At 49.9% G+C, this 16,927-nt stretch overlaps 2 protein-coding genes across 2 annotated transcripts in view; one reads left to right on the top strand and one right to left on the bottom strand.

Moving 5' to 3' along the window:
* LOC309520860 (actin-related protein 2-like) overlaps window positions 1-6,350 on the top strand; it is a 20,562-nt gene extending 14,212 nt beyond the window's left edge. The window contains exons 6-9 of the mRNA XM_082202816.1: window positions 506-655; window positions 2,082-2,227; window positions 3,565-3,697; window positions 3,876-6,350. Of these exons, the coding sequence (XP_082058942.1) occupies window positions 506-655; window positions 2,082-2,227; window positions 3,565-3,697; window positions 3,876-4,046 (600 nt within the window). The 3' untranslated portion in view covers window positions 4,047-6,350. The remainder of the gene's footprint in view (window positions 1-505; window positions 656-2,081; window positions 2,228-3,564; window positions 3,698-3,875) is intronic.
* Window positions 6,295-16,927, bottom strand: DRAP1 (DR1 associated protein 1). Its single transcript, XM_082202852.1, has 7 exons — window positions 16,745-16,927; window positions 12,513-12,585; window positions 11,630-11,723; window positions 10,039-10,158; window positions 8,730-8,817; window positions 7,320-7,408; window positions 6,295-6,817 (listed from the first exon to the last, which is right to left on the bottom strand). The coding sequence occupies exons 1-7, from the start codon at window positions 16,784-16,786 to the stop codon at window positions 6,670-6,672; spliced, it is 654 nt and encodes a 217-aa protein (XP_082058978.1). The 5' UTR covers window positions 16,787-16,927; the 3' UTR covers window positions 6,295-6,669.

Genomic DNA, 16,927 nt, shown 5'->3' with positions numbered 1-16,927 from the left:
CCCCCCCCATCTTTCACACTGGCCTAGTTTTGTTTCTATTTCTCCTAACTTGACTAATTTAACTATAATGGAGCGTGTTACGAATTGACAGTGTCAGAGACCATTATTTCCTAAGTACAGAAACTTTTGCCTTCTTGTTATCAACACTTTCCTTCTTGAACACCTTCCTTGCTGGAAAAAGATAGGTTTAGAATTGTGTGTTTGTTACACAGAGGCTGTGCCTATACTTTTGTGAGGGGGGTGTATGCGCCTCCACCATCTCTCAAGAAGGCAAGTAAATACGCCCCATTTATTTATTTAGTTTCTAGGAATGTGAGATGGGCAGAGTGCTTCAGGGGTGAGTGTGTGTGCGCTTAGGAATCCTTGACAGAAGCTTTTCAGCACCTTCGCCATGAAATATTCCCAGGATGCTTTGCAAGGGGTGGGTGGAAGCCATTAGCAATGACAGCTGATACAATGCAACTGATGGTTTTGGGCTTTGCCCATTGTCTCCCTGCTTTGACAGCTCTTGTTGCTGCGTGGATATGCCTTTAACCACTCGGCTGACTTTGAGACGGTCAGGATGATGAAGGAGAAGCTGTGCTACGTCGGCTACAACATTGAGCAGGAGCAAAAGCTAGCTCAAGAGACGACCGTGCTCGTGGAGTCCTATACGGTAATTATTAGCTGAGTTATTAATTACTGTTGGCGGGATTTCTTGCCTGTCCTTCACCATAAGAGCCCGAGGATGAGTTACAAGAATGTTAACTGTATAAAATATTGCAACCAGTTTAAATGAGTTAGAAGGATAGGATTGGTCCTAAAGCATATATATAACTTGGTTGTCAAAGCCCAGAGCATCTCAATGCATCTCAGCATGCTACAAAAACTGTAGAATGAGTGTGTCTGACCCATCTCTGTTCGGGAGAGAATTCCACAGTTTAAGGGCTGCCACAGGGGATGTCCCGAGCCATGCCACCCCCTGCTCTGAAATTGATAAATATAAATTTATCTGTTTAAAATTTCTATACAATGGTACTTTGGTTCTCAAACTTAATCTGTTCTGGAAGTCCGTTTGACTTCCAAAGCGTTCTAAAAACAAGGCACGCAGTAATGCAAAATGGATTTATCCGTTCCAGGCTTTTGAAAACAACTCCTAAAACAACAATTTAATATGAATTAACAGTCACACAATCAATCAATCAATCAATCAATCAATCATTCAGTAGCTGAGCTAGGTTCCACACAGTCACAATAACAAATTAACCAAAAAAGCCGCAAAAACAAAAACACAAAATAAGTAGCAAAAATAAAAGCGCCAAAGATAAGCTCCAAATATCACCTCCATGTTGCGTGGGTGCTCGGGACTCGCCAACTGACAGACCTCAACGTATCACTCAAAACAGAAGTGTGGCACTCAGAACGGAGCATGTTCGGCTTCCAAAAAATGTTCACAAACTGGAACGCTTACTTCCAGGTTTGTGGCGTTTGAGTTCCGATTTGTTTGGCAACTAAGCTGTTCAAAAACCAAGGTACCACTTTAGTTAAAAAGTATTTCTAAACCACTTAATGTTCTAAGATCTCTAAGCGGCATATAAAATTTACAGTATAAAACCCAGTCAAAACAGTATTACAAAAGCAGGAATTCAGGAATCACAAAGTGCAATCTTAGGAATCAGGGAAAGCCCAGGCTAAAGGATGTGTTTTTACAGGAAGCTTGTTCATGTAACCAGGGGTGGGAAATGCCCGTTCTCAAGTCACTGCCCTGTTGTCCGTGAGGAAAAGTTCCCCAGATGATTTCCGTGACCTTACAGGTCGAATGAATGGAACGAGGAGCAGAGAAAGGGGAAGATCATGTTTGCAAAGTGATTGTGGCAGGGGCCGTAAATTAGATCAGGAGTGGAAGTGGGGGCGAATGTGGCTTTTCAGGCTCCGCTCCTCCATCTGGTCCTGAAGACTCTTCCCTCCATGAATGTTTTTGCCTGGCTGGAATGTGTCTTTGGTCTCCGCTCATGCCTCTTTCTTCCCCTGGCTGGAAGGCAGAGGAGGGGGGCATGCCCCACAGCCTACTAGTGTCACCCTTTCTTGTTTCGCCCCCACAGCTTCCGGATGGACGGGTGATCAAAGTCGGGGGCGAGCGCTTTGAGGCCCCTGAGGCCCTGTTCCAGCCCCATCTCATCAATGTGGAAGGAGTTGGTGTGGCTGAGCTCCTCTTCAACACCATCCAGGCAGCAGATATCGACACCCGGTGAGGGGGGCGTTGCCTAGGAGGATGTGGGGGGCATCTCTAGAGATTAACATGGGACAGACTTTAGGAATATGTTTCTGAATTGACCTGAATGTGGGTGATGGGACTTGTCAGCCTGGGAAGGTAGCCCATCTAAGAGAAGGAAAACTCTGATCTTAAGCCTCCACTCCCTTGAGGGACCTCTTCTGGTCCCTCAGTGTGGTGTAGTGGTTAAGAGCGGTGGGCTTGTAATCTGGTGAACCGGGTTTGCTTCCCTGCTCCTCCACATGCAGCTGCTGGGTGACCTTGGGCTAGTCACACTTCTCTGAAGTCTCTCAGCCTCACTCACCTCACAGAGTGTTTGTTGTGGGGGAGGAAGGGAAAGGAGATTGTTAGCCGCTTTGAGACTCCTTAGGGTAGTGATAAAGCCGGATATCAAATCCAAACTCCTCTTCTTCTTCTTCTGGAGAAGAAAAGGCTAAAGAGTAAATCCCACACAAATCCAGAGTGGAGTCCCTGAGACAGTCAGATGGCGCCTTGTATGCCTCCTTCCGGCAACTCCCGCAGCCAGGCTGGGGCCAAACATCTTGCTCTACTTCCTTTGGACCACATCAGAGAGGCTGAGAAGGGGGCCTTGTTGCCTGGACAGCCCAGGACCTCCATACACACTGCCCAAGCTTTGTGCCCCGGGGAGGTCACTGTGGTGCTGCTAATGCAGTGGTTTGACTTCACCCCCAGAGGCGCACTCCGTTGTCTCGAGACAGACAGCTGCCAATAACAACTTCTCCTGATGTTCAGACTGTACATGTCGTTGCATGCGGTAGACAAAACAGTCCCATGCATGCACTTGGGGGGAGGTATCTGTTTGGGAAAATCCTAAGAAATTCAGAAGTACAAAGGGCGGGGGGACCCTTTTGGACAAAGGCCTTAAAGGTGTGGGTGGGAGAACTCCTAATAGCCCCATGAAGGACTTAAGCATGTTTAGTAGGGACAGAATACTGACTGATTGTATGGTGGGAAAGGATATGGGCAGCTAACTGCAACCTTGAACAGGAATTTGAGTCATTTGGCAAAGAAAACAGGGAGGGGGGAAGGAATGGAATCTCCTGAGAAAGGGCATGGCTGTAAATTGGTCTCAGTGAAGAGGAGCACTCTGCGCTGCAACATTTTGCTGCAGGTCCCCACTTGTTCTCTCTATGACAGATGGGCAGAGGCGGCTTTCCTCAATCACCAGCTTGCTCTAGTGAGAAATTTCAGTGGGGACCCGGCCGGCTGTGACTGTCTCTTTCTCCCCTCTTCCTAGATATAAAAGCATGACGGTTCTCCTCTAACCCCCCCCCCCTTTTATATTATCATAGGGCTGAGTTTTACAAACACATTGTGCTTTCTGGGGGTTCCACCATGTACCCAGGACTGCCTTCCCGCCTGGAGCGTGAGATCAAACAGCTGTACCTGGAACGGGTGCTGAAGGGGGATGTGGAAAAGTTATCGGTGAGTTGGGGGGTTGTTTGGGGGGTGCTGTAATGGGGCGTGGAGCTGCTGCCCCCTAGTGGCCTCTCCAAGGGGAGGAGGGATCTAGTCAAACTGGGGAGAGACACAACAGTGAGTGGAGGTGGCAGGTTCCTTGCTCTTTGCTTTCTTTTAACCTTTTTTTCTCTCTCTCTTCCAGAAATTCAAGATTCGCATTGAGGACCCTCCCCGCCGGAAGCACATGGTCTTCTTGGGAGGGGCAGTGCTCGCAGACATCATGAAAGACAAGGATACCTTTTGGCTGCAACGGTCTGAATATCTCGAGAAGGGGGTCCGCATCTTGGAGAAGTTGGGGGTGACTGTGCGATAGGACCACCCCTCTTTCCATTTCCCTTGCCCTGATGCATTCCAGCCCAATTTCTTATTCTGTTGAGCCACCACTGTGCAGGATGTGGGTGGGTCAGTGAAATATCTTTTTTTAAACAAATATCCCGTTTGGGGGAAATAGGAGAAGCATTCCAAGCATCTAGTTATTGTCTTCCTTGCTTTCCCAAGTTCACTGTCCTCATGGAGCTTACAGGAGCAAGCCCCATCACACAGGAAAGAGCTTCTCCCCACCCACACTGGGGAGGGGGACGCACATGTTTAGGGGCCAAAGGTCAGTATTCTCCACCTCTTGCAAGTTTCACACTCCACATTATCTCCTGTGCAGCACATGCTGCAAATGTTTGCTCAGGGAAATCCATCCATTCCCATCCTCCCTTCTTTCGCTTTAATGGAAAGGAAGCAAGTGTCTAGACCTCATGGCTGTGAGATCATATGCTTAAGCATGGGATCAGGGAGAGTTTGGCAGGGTGGGGGCAGCAGCACTTGACTGCTGGCCTAAGTCTTCGCTTTCCCTCTGCTCCCTGCAAACATCTCACATCTCATTCCTTTCCCATGCTGTGGTCTTCCCTCAAGTGTAGCTGAACTGCACAGCTTTGGCTTCATTACCAAGCCAGAGAATAATTATAAGGAGAAATCTATTTTACTTGTGTATTCTGAGTTTTCTAAAGACTACTCTTTCAAGTGGCTACGATTTTAGGATTGTGTAAGGGCGGTGACACCCCCCCCTCTCTCTCACACACACCAGTTGTAGGCTTCAGTGATGGAACACGCACACCACAATTGTTTCTGACTTGTTTCCAGGTTCAGCAACACTCCTTTCATTGGTGAGGGTAGATCAAGCGAGGGCAGGGGGGCAGAGACAGCAATAGATCAATATTCAATATGGTGCCATGAGGGTGCTGGGTAAGGGTCTCCCATTGCTGGCTTGCAAAGCAGCTTTGTTTGCTGTTTGAGCTAGCATCCTCTAATACAGGCATGGCCAAACTTGGCCCGCCTGCTGTTTTGGGACTACAACTCCCATCATCCCTATCTAACAGGACCAGTGGTCAGGGATTATGGGAATTGTAGTCTCAAAACAGCTGGAGGGCCAAGTTTGGCCATGCCTGCTCTAATACATTGGTGCGCTGGATCCTTCTTTCTTCTCTGGGGCCCCAACATCACACCACCCATTTTCCTTTGCCCATACGAGTTGAAATCAAAACTGCTGGCAAAGACCCCGCACTTTGCAGGCGCCAATCAGCTGGTTGCCAGAGTCTGCAAGGTGCTGTGTGTGCTTGGCTCAGATGCCTGTTGCTGCTGACAGCAAGCTCCGCTTGCAAAGGGACAATTGAGAGCTCCCCTTAAGAAATTCACTTGTTTTGTTTTTTTTTAATTCCATGGGCTTTGGGGCGGGAAGGAGCTCCTGTTCAGTTTATGGCCTTCGTGCTCCTATGGAAGGCATAGTTGCTCCACCAAATTTGGGGAAGGAGGGAGGGGAGTGAAATAAAGGAAGCTGCCAATTTTATCCCAAAGTATTATTCCCCATCACTGCCATATCCTGCCCTTCCCTTTCTCCTCAGGCAGTCCCAAATACTTGTTTCCTAAAAGTGGGGTAGGAGGCGATGAAGAGACAACCTGGTTCACTTGGGGTTGGGACCCCCTGTTGTAGTTATAGGACAACTAAAACTTGCTTGCCAGCTTATAAATGCCCAGGCAATTGGGCATTATCTGCCTCTTCCCTGCCCCCAACCAGAAAGGTCTCCTCTCTCTCTATGCCAGGAGGAGACAGAGTGTTCCCCCACTTTGCACACTCATAGAATCATAGAATAGTAGAGTTGGAAGGGACCCCTGGGGTCATCTAGTCCAACTCCCTGCAATGCAGGAATCTCAGCTAAAGCATCCCTGACAGATGGCCACCTAACCTCTGCTTAAAAACCTCCGAGGAAGGAAAGTCCACCACCTCCCGAGCGTGTCCGTTCCACTGTCAAAACAGCTCTTATTGTCAGAAATTTCCTCCTGATCTTGAGTCGGAATCTTCTTCCTTGTAACTTGAAGCCATTGGTTCGAGTCCTACACTCCAGAGCAGGAGAAGACAAGATTGTTTTTGGTGTGAGGATGAATGGATGGGTCCACTCCATACTTGGCCTCTCCCCCCCCCCCAATTTTGTTCTTTGTATCAACTTCAGGAGAAGGTGCAAGAAGTCACCCTCCTAATTCTTTTGGTATTTTGTTTTGGTATGATTATTTGGGGGGGGGGGAGGAGGAATAAGCTTGATTTTTTAAAAAAACGGATCTGCTTTTCAAAACTGTCCATGTCTCTGGTTTTCTGTTTAGCAGCAAGAACAATCAGCTAAATACCTGGTGGTGGCAACTGGGGGCATGAGATGGCGTTGGGGCAGCAGGGAGTGAAGGACCACTGATGCTTATCTCAGCACTGGGGAGGGAGCAAAGTAGCAAGAGGGGCTGGGGGCAAAAGCGGGCAGAACAACACCAAAAACACACACACATCCTGCTACAGTTTCATGTTTTTTAATAAATTTAAGAACAGCCCCTTCAAACCCTGTTCTGTCCCTCCCCTCCCCCCCACCCCTCCCCAAAGTGGCAACAGCAAAAAAACAGAACTAGGGCTAGGAGTCATAATCCTCCTCGTCTTCCTTGGCTGGCGCAAGCGGCGCAGGTGGGGGCACAACTGGCACCGTCCCCATTGGTGCAGCGACAGGCAGAGGTATTGCGGGAACCGGCGGGGAAGTGAAATGTAGATACGGTGTTGGAGTACTGCAGGGGGAGAAAAAGGGGGTCGGATTAGTGTGCAGGCCAAGGCACTTTTTCTATAGATTGGGGGTGATGAAGATGTTTTCCAGGCCTGGGGTGTGTGCCTGTGGCCCTCCAGGCGCTGTTGGACTACAACTCCCAGCACTCACAACCATTTGCCATGCTTGTTAGGACTGATTGGGAGTCGGGAGCCCAGGAATATCTGGAAGGCTGCAAGTCGTCCCTGCGCCCTCTAGGCTCAGAAACAGATCAGGGTTTCTTTGGTGAGGAGAACAAATAACAGCAGCCTAGACTTTAAGCCAAGGCTGGTGCCAGGATTGAAAGGGGCCATAGCAAAGTGGCATACGGTCCCTGCCCCCAAAACACACAGACGTCAGCAATTTTGAGGCAGCCGACAACAGCACTTGAATCCCAGCCTGACAGCTAAAAGGGCAGAGCTCCCAACCACAATTCCTGACACACTGCTGGCCAAATGCAATAAGCAGGAGCACACTGAAAATATTACGTGGAGAGATGTGTGGCAGGTCGCACAGGAGGAGGGGCGATGTGGGACACTTCCTCCTCCCCGTTGCTCTCGCTGTCTTCAGAGTCGTCCTGCACAGGCCGGAGAAAAAAAGGGTCACCATGGAACGATGCTATGCTCTTGATGCCAGCCTATCATTTACTCGGAGCAACCAAGCTAGTTGGATCCTGCAGCCACATCTTTTGCCCTTCTAGGCAGGCAGCTGAAATGTGTTTCCTGGGCTGCTTCCAGCCCAGCAGACCCAATTCACACTGCTGTGCAAGGACAGTGCACTGAACACAACAGGAGCGGGGAACCTGAGACTTGTGGGCCAAGCGTGGCCCCCCCTAAGCCTCTCCATCCAGCCCTCAGGACCCTCCCTCCCCCGGCCACACCCGGATGCCTCTTGCTTGCTTGGAAGGAGGGGAGAGGGGTTTGTATGTGCACAGGCAAACTAGCCTACTGTACAAAGGGAAGATTCACCTCCATTGCTGGATGTGGCCCCGGGGAGGCTGCCTAGAAAGGAATGCGGCCCTTAGGCTGAAGAAAGGCTCCCCGCTCCTGGGATACAACCAACATCACTGCCTCAGCCCACTGCTTGGAGGCTGGACAGTTGTGGAATATTGAGGAATAAACTGCGTATGTCCGATGAAGTTGGGCTGGAATCGGGGCATGGCCTTGTGGGGCACTTGCCAAGGCCTCACTGCCCACCCACTGAGCTATGCTCAGCTCGCTCCTTGCGGTTGTGGCCTGCTCAGCTGCCCATCCCAAGTGTGAGTGAGCAGGGAGGCCTCAGCACAACAGCCCCTGCCTGCCTGCCTGCCTTGCTGCCTCCTCCTGGGCAGTGCGGCCTGCCAGGCCCAGAGGGGAAGCATACGGGCCGTGAGTGCGGGGGGAAGCCACACCTTCACCCCCCTGTGAAGAATCACCGCTGAGATGAGGCAAGGGTGGCTCAAAAAAAGTTAACCATCTATAGATAGCAGAAAAAGAAGGGGCCGAACTAAGAGGGTGGTTTTTCCAAGCAAAACCACCAGGGGGAAGGAAGATGAACCGCAGCCGCTTTGGGTTTCTGTTCACACAAACAGAAACCGAAAGTGGGTCAAGAGACTATACATGGGCATCCACCAAGGGGGATGACGATACAGTTGATCCCCCTCCCTGGATGACCTGCTTCATCCTCTCTGTGGTTTACTCCACCCGGAAAAAATCCTGCGGGCGTCCATACGGCCTGCATTTTTCTGTGGTTCTTCAGGATTTCATTTAAAGAAGGGAGGGAGGCGGGATGAGAAAAGAAAGAGAAAGGAGGAGGAAAAACAGGGTCAGATGGTTAATTAACTTTTAAAAACGTGTTTCTGGACTGCAATTAGAAGAGGATTTCAGTTTCTGAAGACACTCAAAACCACGCCAGCCCACCTCTTGCTCCGAGTCTGTGCCCGACTGCTTCGGATCCCGTCCTTTGCCTGGGCCGCCGTTCTTTCGCCCAGTGCCAGGTTTCCGGCCCCTGAACCAGAGAGGAAAAGAAAGTGGAGACAGGTGTGCGGAAGAGGCCTCCAGGTTAGGCTATGCAATGCGTTGTTCATGGGGCTGCCCCTGAAGGCCATCTGGAAACCGGGGCTCAATTGCTGGCTTTGACCTTTACTGCCTTGCAAAGCTCAAGACCCCTATCTCTAAAGGCTGCCTTCCACTATATAAACCTCCTGAACCCTGAGATCATGTCCCCCATTGCCCTTCTCTGCATCCCACCTTTGAAGGAGTTCCAGAGCGTGGCGAGAAGAGAAAGGGGCCTTTTCTGTGGTAGCTCCGCACCTCTAGCAAGCTCTCCCCAAGGAGGTCTGCCGGGCACCAACCTTGCCAGGCCAAGACATTTTTGTTTTTCTGGTCATTTGGGCAGCACCAATGATGGGATGTGTTGTTGTTTTTTGCTTTGACTACATTTTGAATATAATGATGCATTTTTATTCATTACTGCACCTCACTCGTCCTGTAAATTGCTTCAGGGACTTTTGCTGGGGGAGTGATTCATATAATTAAATACACCTAAAGCAAGCCTCCCCAGGAAAAGTCTCCACTTTCGCCAGGCAGACACAAACAGCGGCTCAGAAACTGATGCTCTACCCTTGGCTACGGCCCAACACATGTCATGTGTAGTCACTGAGAGCTGAAATTCCTGGTTCTAGTCTTAGCTCAGCCGGACTGGTCTCTTGACAAGGCTGGGGAAGTTGTGGTCCTCTGGAGGTGTGTTTACTTAATCTCCCACCATCCCTGGTTGGGGGGTTGATGGGAGTTTGAGCTCAACAATATCTGGAGGGCCTCCGATTCCCCATCCTCAGCCTCCCACTCACAATTTAACAAGGACAATACTATCCAACTTGCAGGATGGTTGCAAAGGTTCCTGAAGCAGAAGCAAGCAAGTATTCATATTATGGGAAAAACCTTCCCATCTCCCCCCTTTAGCAAAGATCAGATTAGGGGAGAGGGACAGAACTTCCTCCAGTGTCTCCCATCCCACCCATTATGAAGGAGGTTATCTTAGGCCAGATCAGATTATTCATCCATCTAGCCCCGTACTGTCTACTCTGTCTTGCAGAGGCTGTCCAGGGTCTGAGGCTGAGAAGGATCTTAGCCATCTCCTGCCAAATGGCCATTTTTGGGAAAGCGGAGAGATGCAATCGGGGATCGAACCTGGGAGCTTATGCTACGGGGGCTTCCCCTCCCTTCCTACCTCCTGGAAACTTTCTCCCCCTCCATGAGGTTATCCTCTGCGTCTCCTTGCATATCTGGCACTGAGGCAACAAGGTCCTTCAGGAAGTCAAACTGTTGCTCCAGCTCTATGCATTGTTTCCTGCAAAACCAGATGACAGGCTTAGATGGGAAATCCAGACACAGCTGATGCAGTGACAAAACTTCTGCTTAAAATCAGGGGGACGGGGAGACAAGTTTCTAGCCCTCATGGTTTCAAATAAAGGTTACTAGATTTGTGAAGGCGGGCAGCTAGCTGCCTTCAACTTAGTGAGACTGTTGATGTTTCTCCAATGGGCCAGGGACCACCAGTGGGTCTTAAGTCTACTTTCAAGGGCCACAGCTCACACAGTGCTTCCTCACTCTTCCACTGTGGCCCATGACTTTTGGGAGGAGCAATGCCAGCAAACCTGTATGCTTGGTAAAGGTGGGTGGGAAAGAGAAAGAGGCAGGGGAGGGAAGGAAGGTCTCACTCCTCTGAAAGGAAGAAGCCAGAGGAGGTACTGAAGGAAATCAGAAAGAAAGAAAGTTATTTTTTCTAAAGTAAATGAAACAAAAAGGAATATGATAACAGTCTAAAGCTGCTGCAGAAGGAAGAAGTGAGCGTAAAAGGAGTGGGCAGAAGGAATGAGAGAAACTGGGAAGTTTGGAGGGGGGGATTAGATACATGTATGAAAGAAAAAGACGAAATAACAGGAGGTACCGTATTTTTCGCCCCATAGGACGCACTTTTTCCCCTCCAAAAATGAAGGGGAAATGTGGGTGCGTCCTATGGGGCGAATACAGGCTTTCGCTGAAGCTTGGAGTGCGAGAGGCTCTCGCTCTCCAGGCTTCAGGAAGCTCTACGCAACCCTCCGGAGCCCGGCGCCAAGCCGCACCGGCCTCCGGAAGGTCGCGCAGAGCTGCCTGCCCTCCCGGGGTCCGCACAGCTCTGCGCGACCCTCCGGAGCCCAGTGCCAAGCTGCGCCGGGCTCTGGAGGGTTGCACAGAGCTACCTGCATTAGGAAGCCTCAGCGCGCCCGGGCTTCGCACAGCTGTCCGCAAGCCTGGGTAGACCGGTGCGGCTCCCTAGGCTTGCAGATAGCAGGCTCTTCTGGGGGCTGGGGTCGGGGGAAGCTCGGGCTTCCCCTGCGCCAGCCCCGTGCCTGGGGGGGGGGGAATAATTTTTTTTCTTTATCCCCCCCCCAAAAAAAAAACTAGATGCGTCCTATGGGGCGAAAAATACGGTAAGTAAGTAAAAAATACTTTTGAGAGGCATGGTTGGGGGAAATAAACAGTTTAAAATAAAAACACTTTCTGCACTTCAAGCCAAAGCACTTGAAGCTCAACAAATTCTGCCTGATACGGGGAGGCTAAACTGCAATACTTCCACAGCCAATGCCTGTGCTTACTTTGAGGAAAGCTGAACTGGGGAACTCCTTGCCACAAGGAATATACACATTTCCAAAACGGGATTAAAAACCAAGGAGAGACGATGTCAGTAATTGCCAGCTGATTGCACCAACTCTGCCTCCATCCGCCATCCTTTCATGACTGGCTCTGCCCCTGCCCCTTGATGTGCAGCCGGTACTCACAAGTGCGATGTGGTCATGGTCTTGGCGTTCCTGGACTGCGTCACGTGACAGGCCTTCTTCAGTAGCGATTCTAGAAAGAGCTCCAGCGCCCGAGCTTGGGGAGACCTACAGTTAAGGGATGCTGTGAAGGGAGCCACCCCCCCCAACCCCCTGACAATGTGCAGAGAGTGCAAAGCCTCACACAGGAGGCTGCCTGAGGTCAGATTTGTCCATCCAGTCCTAGGAAACTTGTCAGGCCCCCCAAATATAATGGGACAACAGCTTCATCCTCATCCCTGAGCATGGGCCATCCTGCCTGGGGCTGACTAGCAGCAGGTCCCTGCTGGAAATTCACATATTGCATCCAATATGCCCCTTTGGTTTTAGATAGTACATGAGTAGACGGGTCTAAAATGCCTGGGATGCAAATTTTCACAGCCCTCTAGGGGCAATGGTGGCTCATTTACCAGAAGTAATTTATTCAGTGTTAGCTCTAGAAGTGTATTCACTGTTCCAGGGGTCAGCAAACTTTTTCAGCAGGGGGCCGGACTATATTTTGAAAAAAAAAAAAATGAACGAATTCCTATGCCCCACAAATAACCCAGAGATAAAAGGACACATTCTACCCATGTAAAAACACACTGATTCCCGGGCCAGATTTAGAAGGTGATTGGGCCGGATCAGGCCCCAGGGCCTTAGTTTGCCTACCCATGCACTATTCTGACCAAACTATGCCTCCTAGAGCAAAATATGTGTAGGAGGCTATGTTTGGTCGGAATCGAATTCCTACAGGTTCCTCAGGCCATCTCCTTGGGGCAAGACACATTCCCCCACTTGGCCTCTTTGCACTTCTCCCCAAGGCTTGGCGGGTGGGCGGATCCAGGCAATGTGACAAAAAGGATACAGATAATCACAGGAACAGCCGCTGCCACCTTGCCAATCTCCTCGTCAGTCTGCATTATCTTCTTGATTCGAGCCTTTTTAAAAACAAAAAATGGAGAATGGAAGAGGGTATTAAAATGGAACCCTGGCTTCTCAGATTTCAGCTGGACTTAGCCGAACAGCCTGTAAGATCTAGAAATTTTGTTTCCTGAGTTTGAAAAAAATCCAATTTAGCTGGTCACAAAGCTGAATCACATCCCTGGTAGTCACCACATTTTACATGCCTGTGGAATCACAGAATACAACCCCCACCTCCAACCACTCGATAATAACCAGGGCCTTGAACTGGCGCCTTGGAAACTAGCTGGAAGACCAAATTTGACACACTGTACTTCACCCCTATTAGCAAGGGAATGCGGCTGTGTGCATGCCATCCATTTAAAGCACATGACACCCCCCCAAAGTATCTGTAATTTATTAAGGGTTCCGGGAACTGTAGCTGAGTTTAGAGTAATCTATAGTTCCCAGGATTCCTTGGAGGAAGCCATGTGCTTCAAATGCGATGTGTGTGCATGGCCACAGTGGTGGTGCCTCACTTCCCAACAGGGGTTAATGACAGAGGGCATCAGTGCCACCGGTTTGCCAGCTAGCTCCCAAGTCTAGTTCAAGGTGCTGGTTATAATCACTGCAGAGGTGACGTCTGAACTGGAGGCTTTCTGCTTAGGTGGAACAACCACTCATTGGGTGGCCCTAGAAGCAAACACTAGGAAACACTTTAGAAATTGAAGAGGTAATCCTGGAACTCAACCTCAGCCCAGGGGAGGTTGGAAGCCCAATGGTCCAACTCTGTAGCCCACAGAGTAAAAAAAACAACAACAAAACCTCTTAAGGGCTCCTCTAAGCACATGCAGAGTGCATCCCCCCCCCGATAACTATTAAGTGACTTGGACTGGGTGACCAAGGCTCAGCATCTCTCCTAAGCACTAAACCAGGGAAGGGGAACCTATTGCCCTCTAGACTGATGGGAGCTGGGGCGGCCATGGATTCCCCCAGCCCTGCACTAAAGCCTTCCCCTGAACTCTGCCTTGGCACCTGGGGTGCAGCAGGGAGCTGCCAGTGAACAACCAACTTGGGTAAAAAGACACACTGCTCTCGGGAAGCTAGCTTTTCAGCATCGCACCCAGGTTGTCCCATGGGTTGGCAGTAAGGACTGGGCTGCTGGGCTTGCTGCAGGACAGCCCTCAGGCACCCTTGTCTGCCAGAGTCAAGAAAGGCTAGGATCCACTGCTGGGCAAGAGAGTGGGGCATTGCGATGCTTGAAGTGGAAATGCCCAGCCTAGCTTCACGGGGGTTGGGCGGAGAGACCCATAGTTCAGCGCCAGAACACAGGATTTGCATGCAAACTCAGTCTTCAGCATCTCCAGATCAGTGTAGACCAGGAGTGAGGAATGCTTTTTAGGCAGAAGGCCAGAATCCCTTGTGGACAAGTTTCTGGAAGGGGGAGGACCAGAGGCAAAAAGCAGATAGAACCCCTGCCTTTGTGGAGCAGGCTGCATTCCGACATGCCAAATTCACACACACAACGCACCCTCCACCCAGGCTAGCAAGAGGCCTTATCTCAGTCAAGGACATTTCTCAGCCGAGCCAAGACAAAACACTCAGGGAAGGAAGGGAGGAAGGCCAGTATGGGGTGTGGCCTGGGGAGCAGATACTGTCAACTGAGAGTCCCAAGGTCCCGGCTGAACATCTTAGAGAGCCCCATCTGCTCCCCAGCATGAGGTTCCCCATCTCTGGTTTATATTGGGCTAGGTGGACTAGTGGTCTGGCTCTGTCTAAGGCAGATTCAGGCAGGTAGCTATGTTGGTCTGACGCAGTCGAAATAAATTAAAAAATTGTCCAATAGCACCTTAGAGACCAACTAAGTTTGTTCTGGGTATAAGCTGAAGTGTGCATGTCTAAGGCAGTTTCCTATGTGAATTAGCTGTTTATCCAGAATCATGAGGGCAAGAGTCTTGTTTCTGTTTTAGGGTGCAAGAACACACGCTTTACATGAAGAAGGTCCCAGATCTCCAGGTAAACCCCATAACCTCCAGTTAAAAAGGATCAGGCAGCAATTGATGCGAAAGACGCTGGCCGGCCTGAAATTTCAGACAGAGGAAGAGGATTGATGGGAGTTGGAATTTACCAACACCTGCAAAGTCACGCGCTTCTCAACCCTAAGGAAAGCCCAATCCTAGGCATTTGTGCTCCGAAGTAAATCTCATGGGTTTTACAACTCTCATGCTTGTACAAGTCAAAGGATAGCAGGACATGTTCCGGGAGAGGCTCACATGTGTCCCTCCAGATTTTTAAAATTTTAATTTAATTAAAAAAATTAATTGAAATATAAAATCTTACATTCAGCTAGGAAAATTAAATCAAATTGTTTTTCAAATGAAAAAGCAGAATAAAGTAAAAATTAAAATTAAAATACATAATCATATTCATGTTATTATGTATTTTGTGTTTTTTATATTGCAATTTTAAGTTGTGAACCGCCAATAGTAATAATAATAATAATAAACACTGTCCCAAAAGGCAGTGAAAAGATAAAACAGCCAATGTTGTAATAATGTCCTATACAAATGTATCATGAGTCCATCCATGCTTGGAATACATGTGGGTGATCAGCAGTCTCTTGATCACTCAATCACAAAAAGGTTTTTGGGACCAAGGAAAGAAGGAAGGAAGGAAGGAAGGAAGGAAGGAAGGAAGGAAGGAAGGAAGGAAGGATAAGAGGTTTTATAAAATAATGAAAGGTGCAAAGAGACAAAAATAATCTGTCTTGCTCCAAACACAGGAGCAGCACTTTGTACAGAGAAAAGAAAATGCACCCCCTCTTCAGAAAGCCCTTCTACAAAAGAGGCACCCACCAAGTAGCTTTACTATAAGAACTCAGGTTGGCCCAGGACCCAACAATCAACATTAGCAAATAGCAGAGGAAATAAACTCAGACCTATTCCATGCCAGGAGAGGGAAACCTGCTTCCCTCCAGGTGTTGCTGGACCACTGACCATGCTGGCAGGGGCCAGTGGGGGCTGCAGTCCAACAACAGTTCTGGAACTAGTGGCCATGCAGATGTGGGCAGACTCCAACTCCCATCAGCCCCGGCCAACATGGTCAATGTTCAGGGATGATGGGAGTTGTAGTCCCAACACTTCTGGAGGGTCATGGATTCATCAGGAGCCAGATTGTATCTTGCAAATGCCACAGAGAGCAGAGGGCACATCTTCCACAGGGGCTACAAAAGCCAATCTCCACTGGCGAGGGGGTTTGTCTATCAGGTCAGGGAACCAGTTCCTGTTCAGTTGTTGTTGCACGACACCTTCCGTCATCCCTGACAAGTGACAAGGGACCACACTGGCTCTGGCCGATGAGAACTGCAATCAAGCAACATCTGGAGGTGCATCAAGCTTATTCGAAGGAGGATTTTGTTTTGTATTTTATTGGAAAACGGGCTACACTCACTGAATTGCTAGAGCAGAAAACCTCTCCTATGGGTTTTCTCTTCTGTGCGGAGGGATCGGTTGCCTGTGTGTTTGGGGTTACATTTTATTCCCTGGGGCAGGAAGGCAGTGGGGGTGGGGGAGGCAGGCTTGTGTGTCTATTCCAGGAGTGGGGAACTTTTGGCCTTCCAGATGTTGCAGAATTATGACTCCCAGCAGCCAATGGCCAGGGGGTGATGGGAGTTGTAGTTCAGCAACATCTGGAAGGCCAAAGCTTCCCCATACCAGGTCTAGTCTAATAAACAGCAAAAATAAGGGGTTCTTAAGACTTCTATAGGCAAGCAGGCACGAGTGTCTTTTAGGGAGGGGTCTGTATTGCCTGCTTTCTTTTCTCTCCCCCCCCCCTTTCCACATCTTGCTTGAAGCATATGGGAGGTACGGGGGGGGCAAGTAAAAGGGAAGTAATTCATTTGCCGCCTTGATTAATTTATTTAGGCAGCCACCCTAGCCGTGTCTACTCAGCAGTTTCAATGGAGTCCCCCCCCCCCCCAGCTTCAGCGGGCTTAAGATCGCAGCCTCAAACTCTCTGGGGATTCTGCAGCGGCCGGGGTGGGGTGGGGAGGAGGGTGGCAGTCCGAGAAGCAGCCCCGGCACTTTTTGCTCCCTTCCTCCGGGGCAAGAGGGGCTCCGCTGCTGCGGGCCGGGCTTTGGTGCAAGCTCTACTCCGGGGTAAGGCAGGCGAGGGGAGGGCAGCCGCGGGGGATCTCACCGGAGGAAAGCGCGCATTGTACTTCTTCTTCTTGCTCGGCATCTCCTCTCCTCTTCCTCCTTCCTCCTCCTTCTCCTGCTGCCGGGCCTGCAGCGAGCGAAGAGCCGGATCAGGATCACCTCGGAAGGAGCCGCCTCGCCCGACCCGGCCAAGCAGCCTCCGCCGCCTCCTCCTCCTCCTCGC

This window comes from Podarcis vaucheri (genome assembly GCF_965113315.1).
Source record: "Podarcis vaucheri genome assembly, chromosome: 16".
In the NCBI taxonomy this organism is placed as follows: Eukaryota; Metazoa; Chordata; class Lepidosauria; order Squamata; family Lacertidae; genus Podarcis; species Podarcis vaucheri.
Note: the sequence above shows the minus strand (reverse complement) of the source record. Positions and strands in the feature narration are given on the sequence as shown.

Bases quoted from the DNA above. Each gene is read 5' to 3' on its own strand.
- DRAP1 (XM_082202852.1), bottom strand. From the start codon at position 16,786: ATGCCGAGCAAGAAGAAGAAGTACAATGCGCGCTTTCCTCCG. The intron at 12,586-16,744 runs GTGAGATCCCCC...GTTTTTAAAAAG, and splicing joins ACAATGCGCGCTTTCCTCCG to GCTCGAATCAAGAAGATAAT. The intron at 8,818-10,038 runs GTAGGAAGGGAG...TCTCTGGTTCAG, and splicing joins GGGGAGAAAGTTTCCAGGAG to GGGCCGGAAACCTGGCACTG.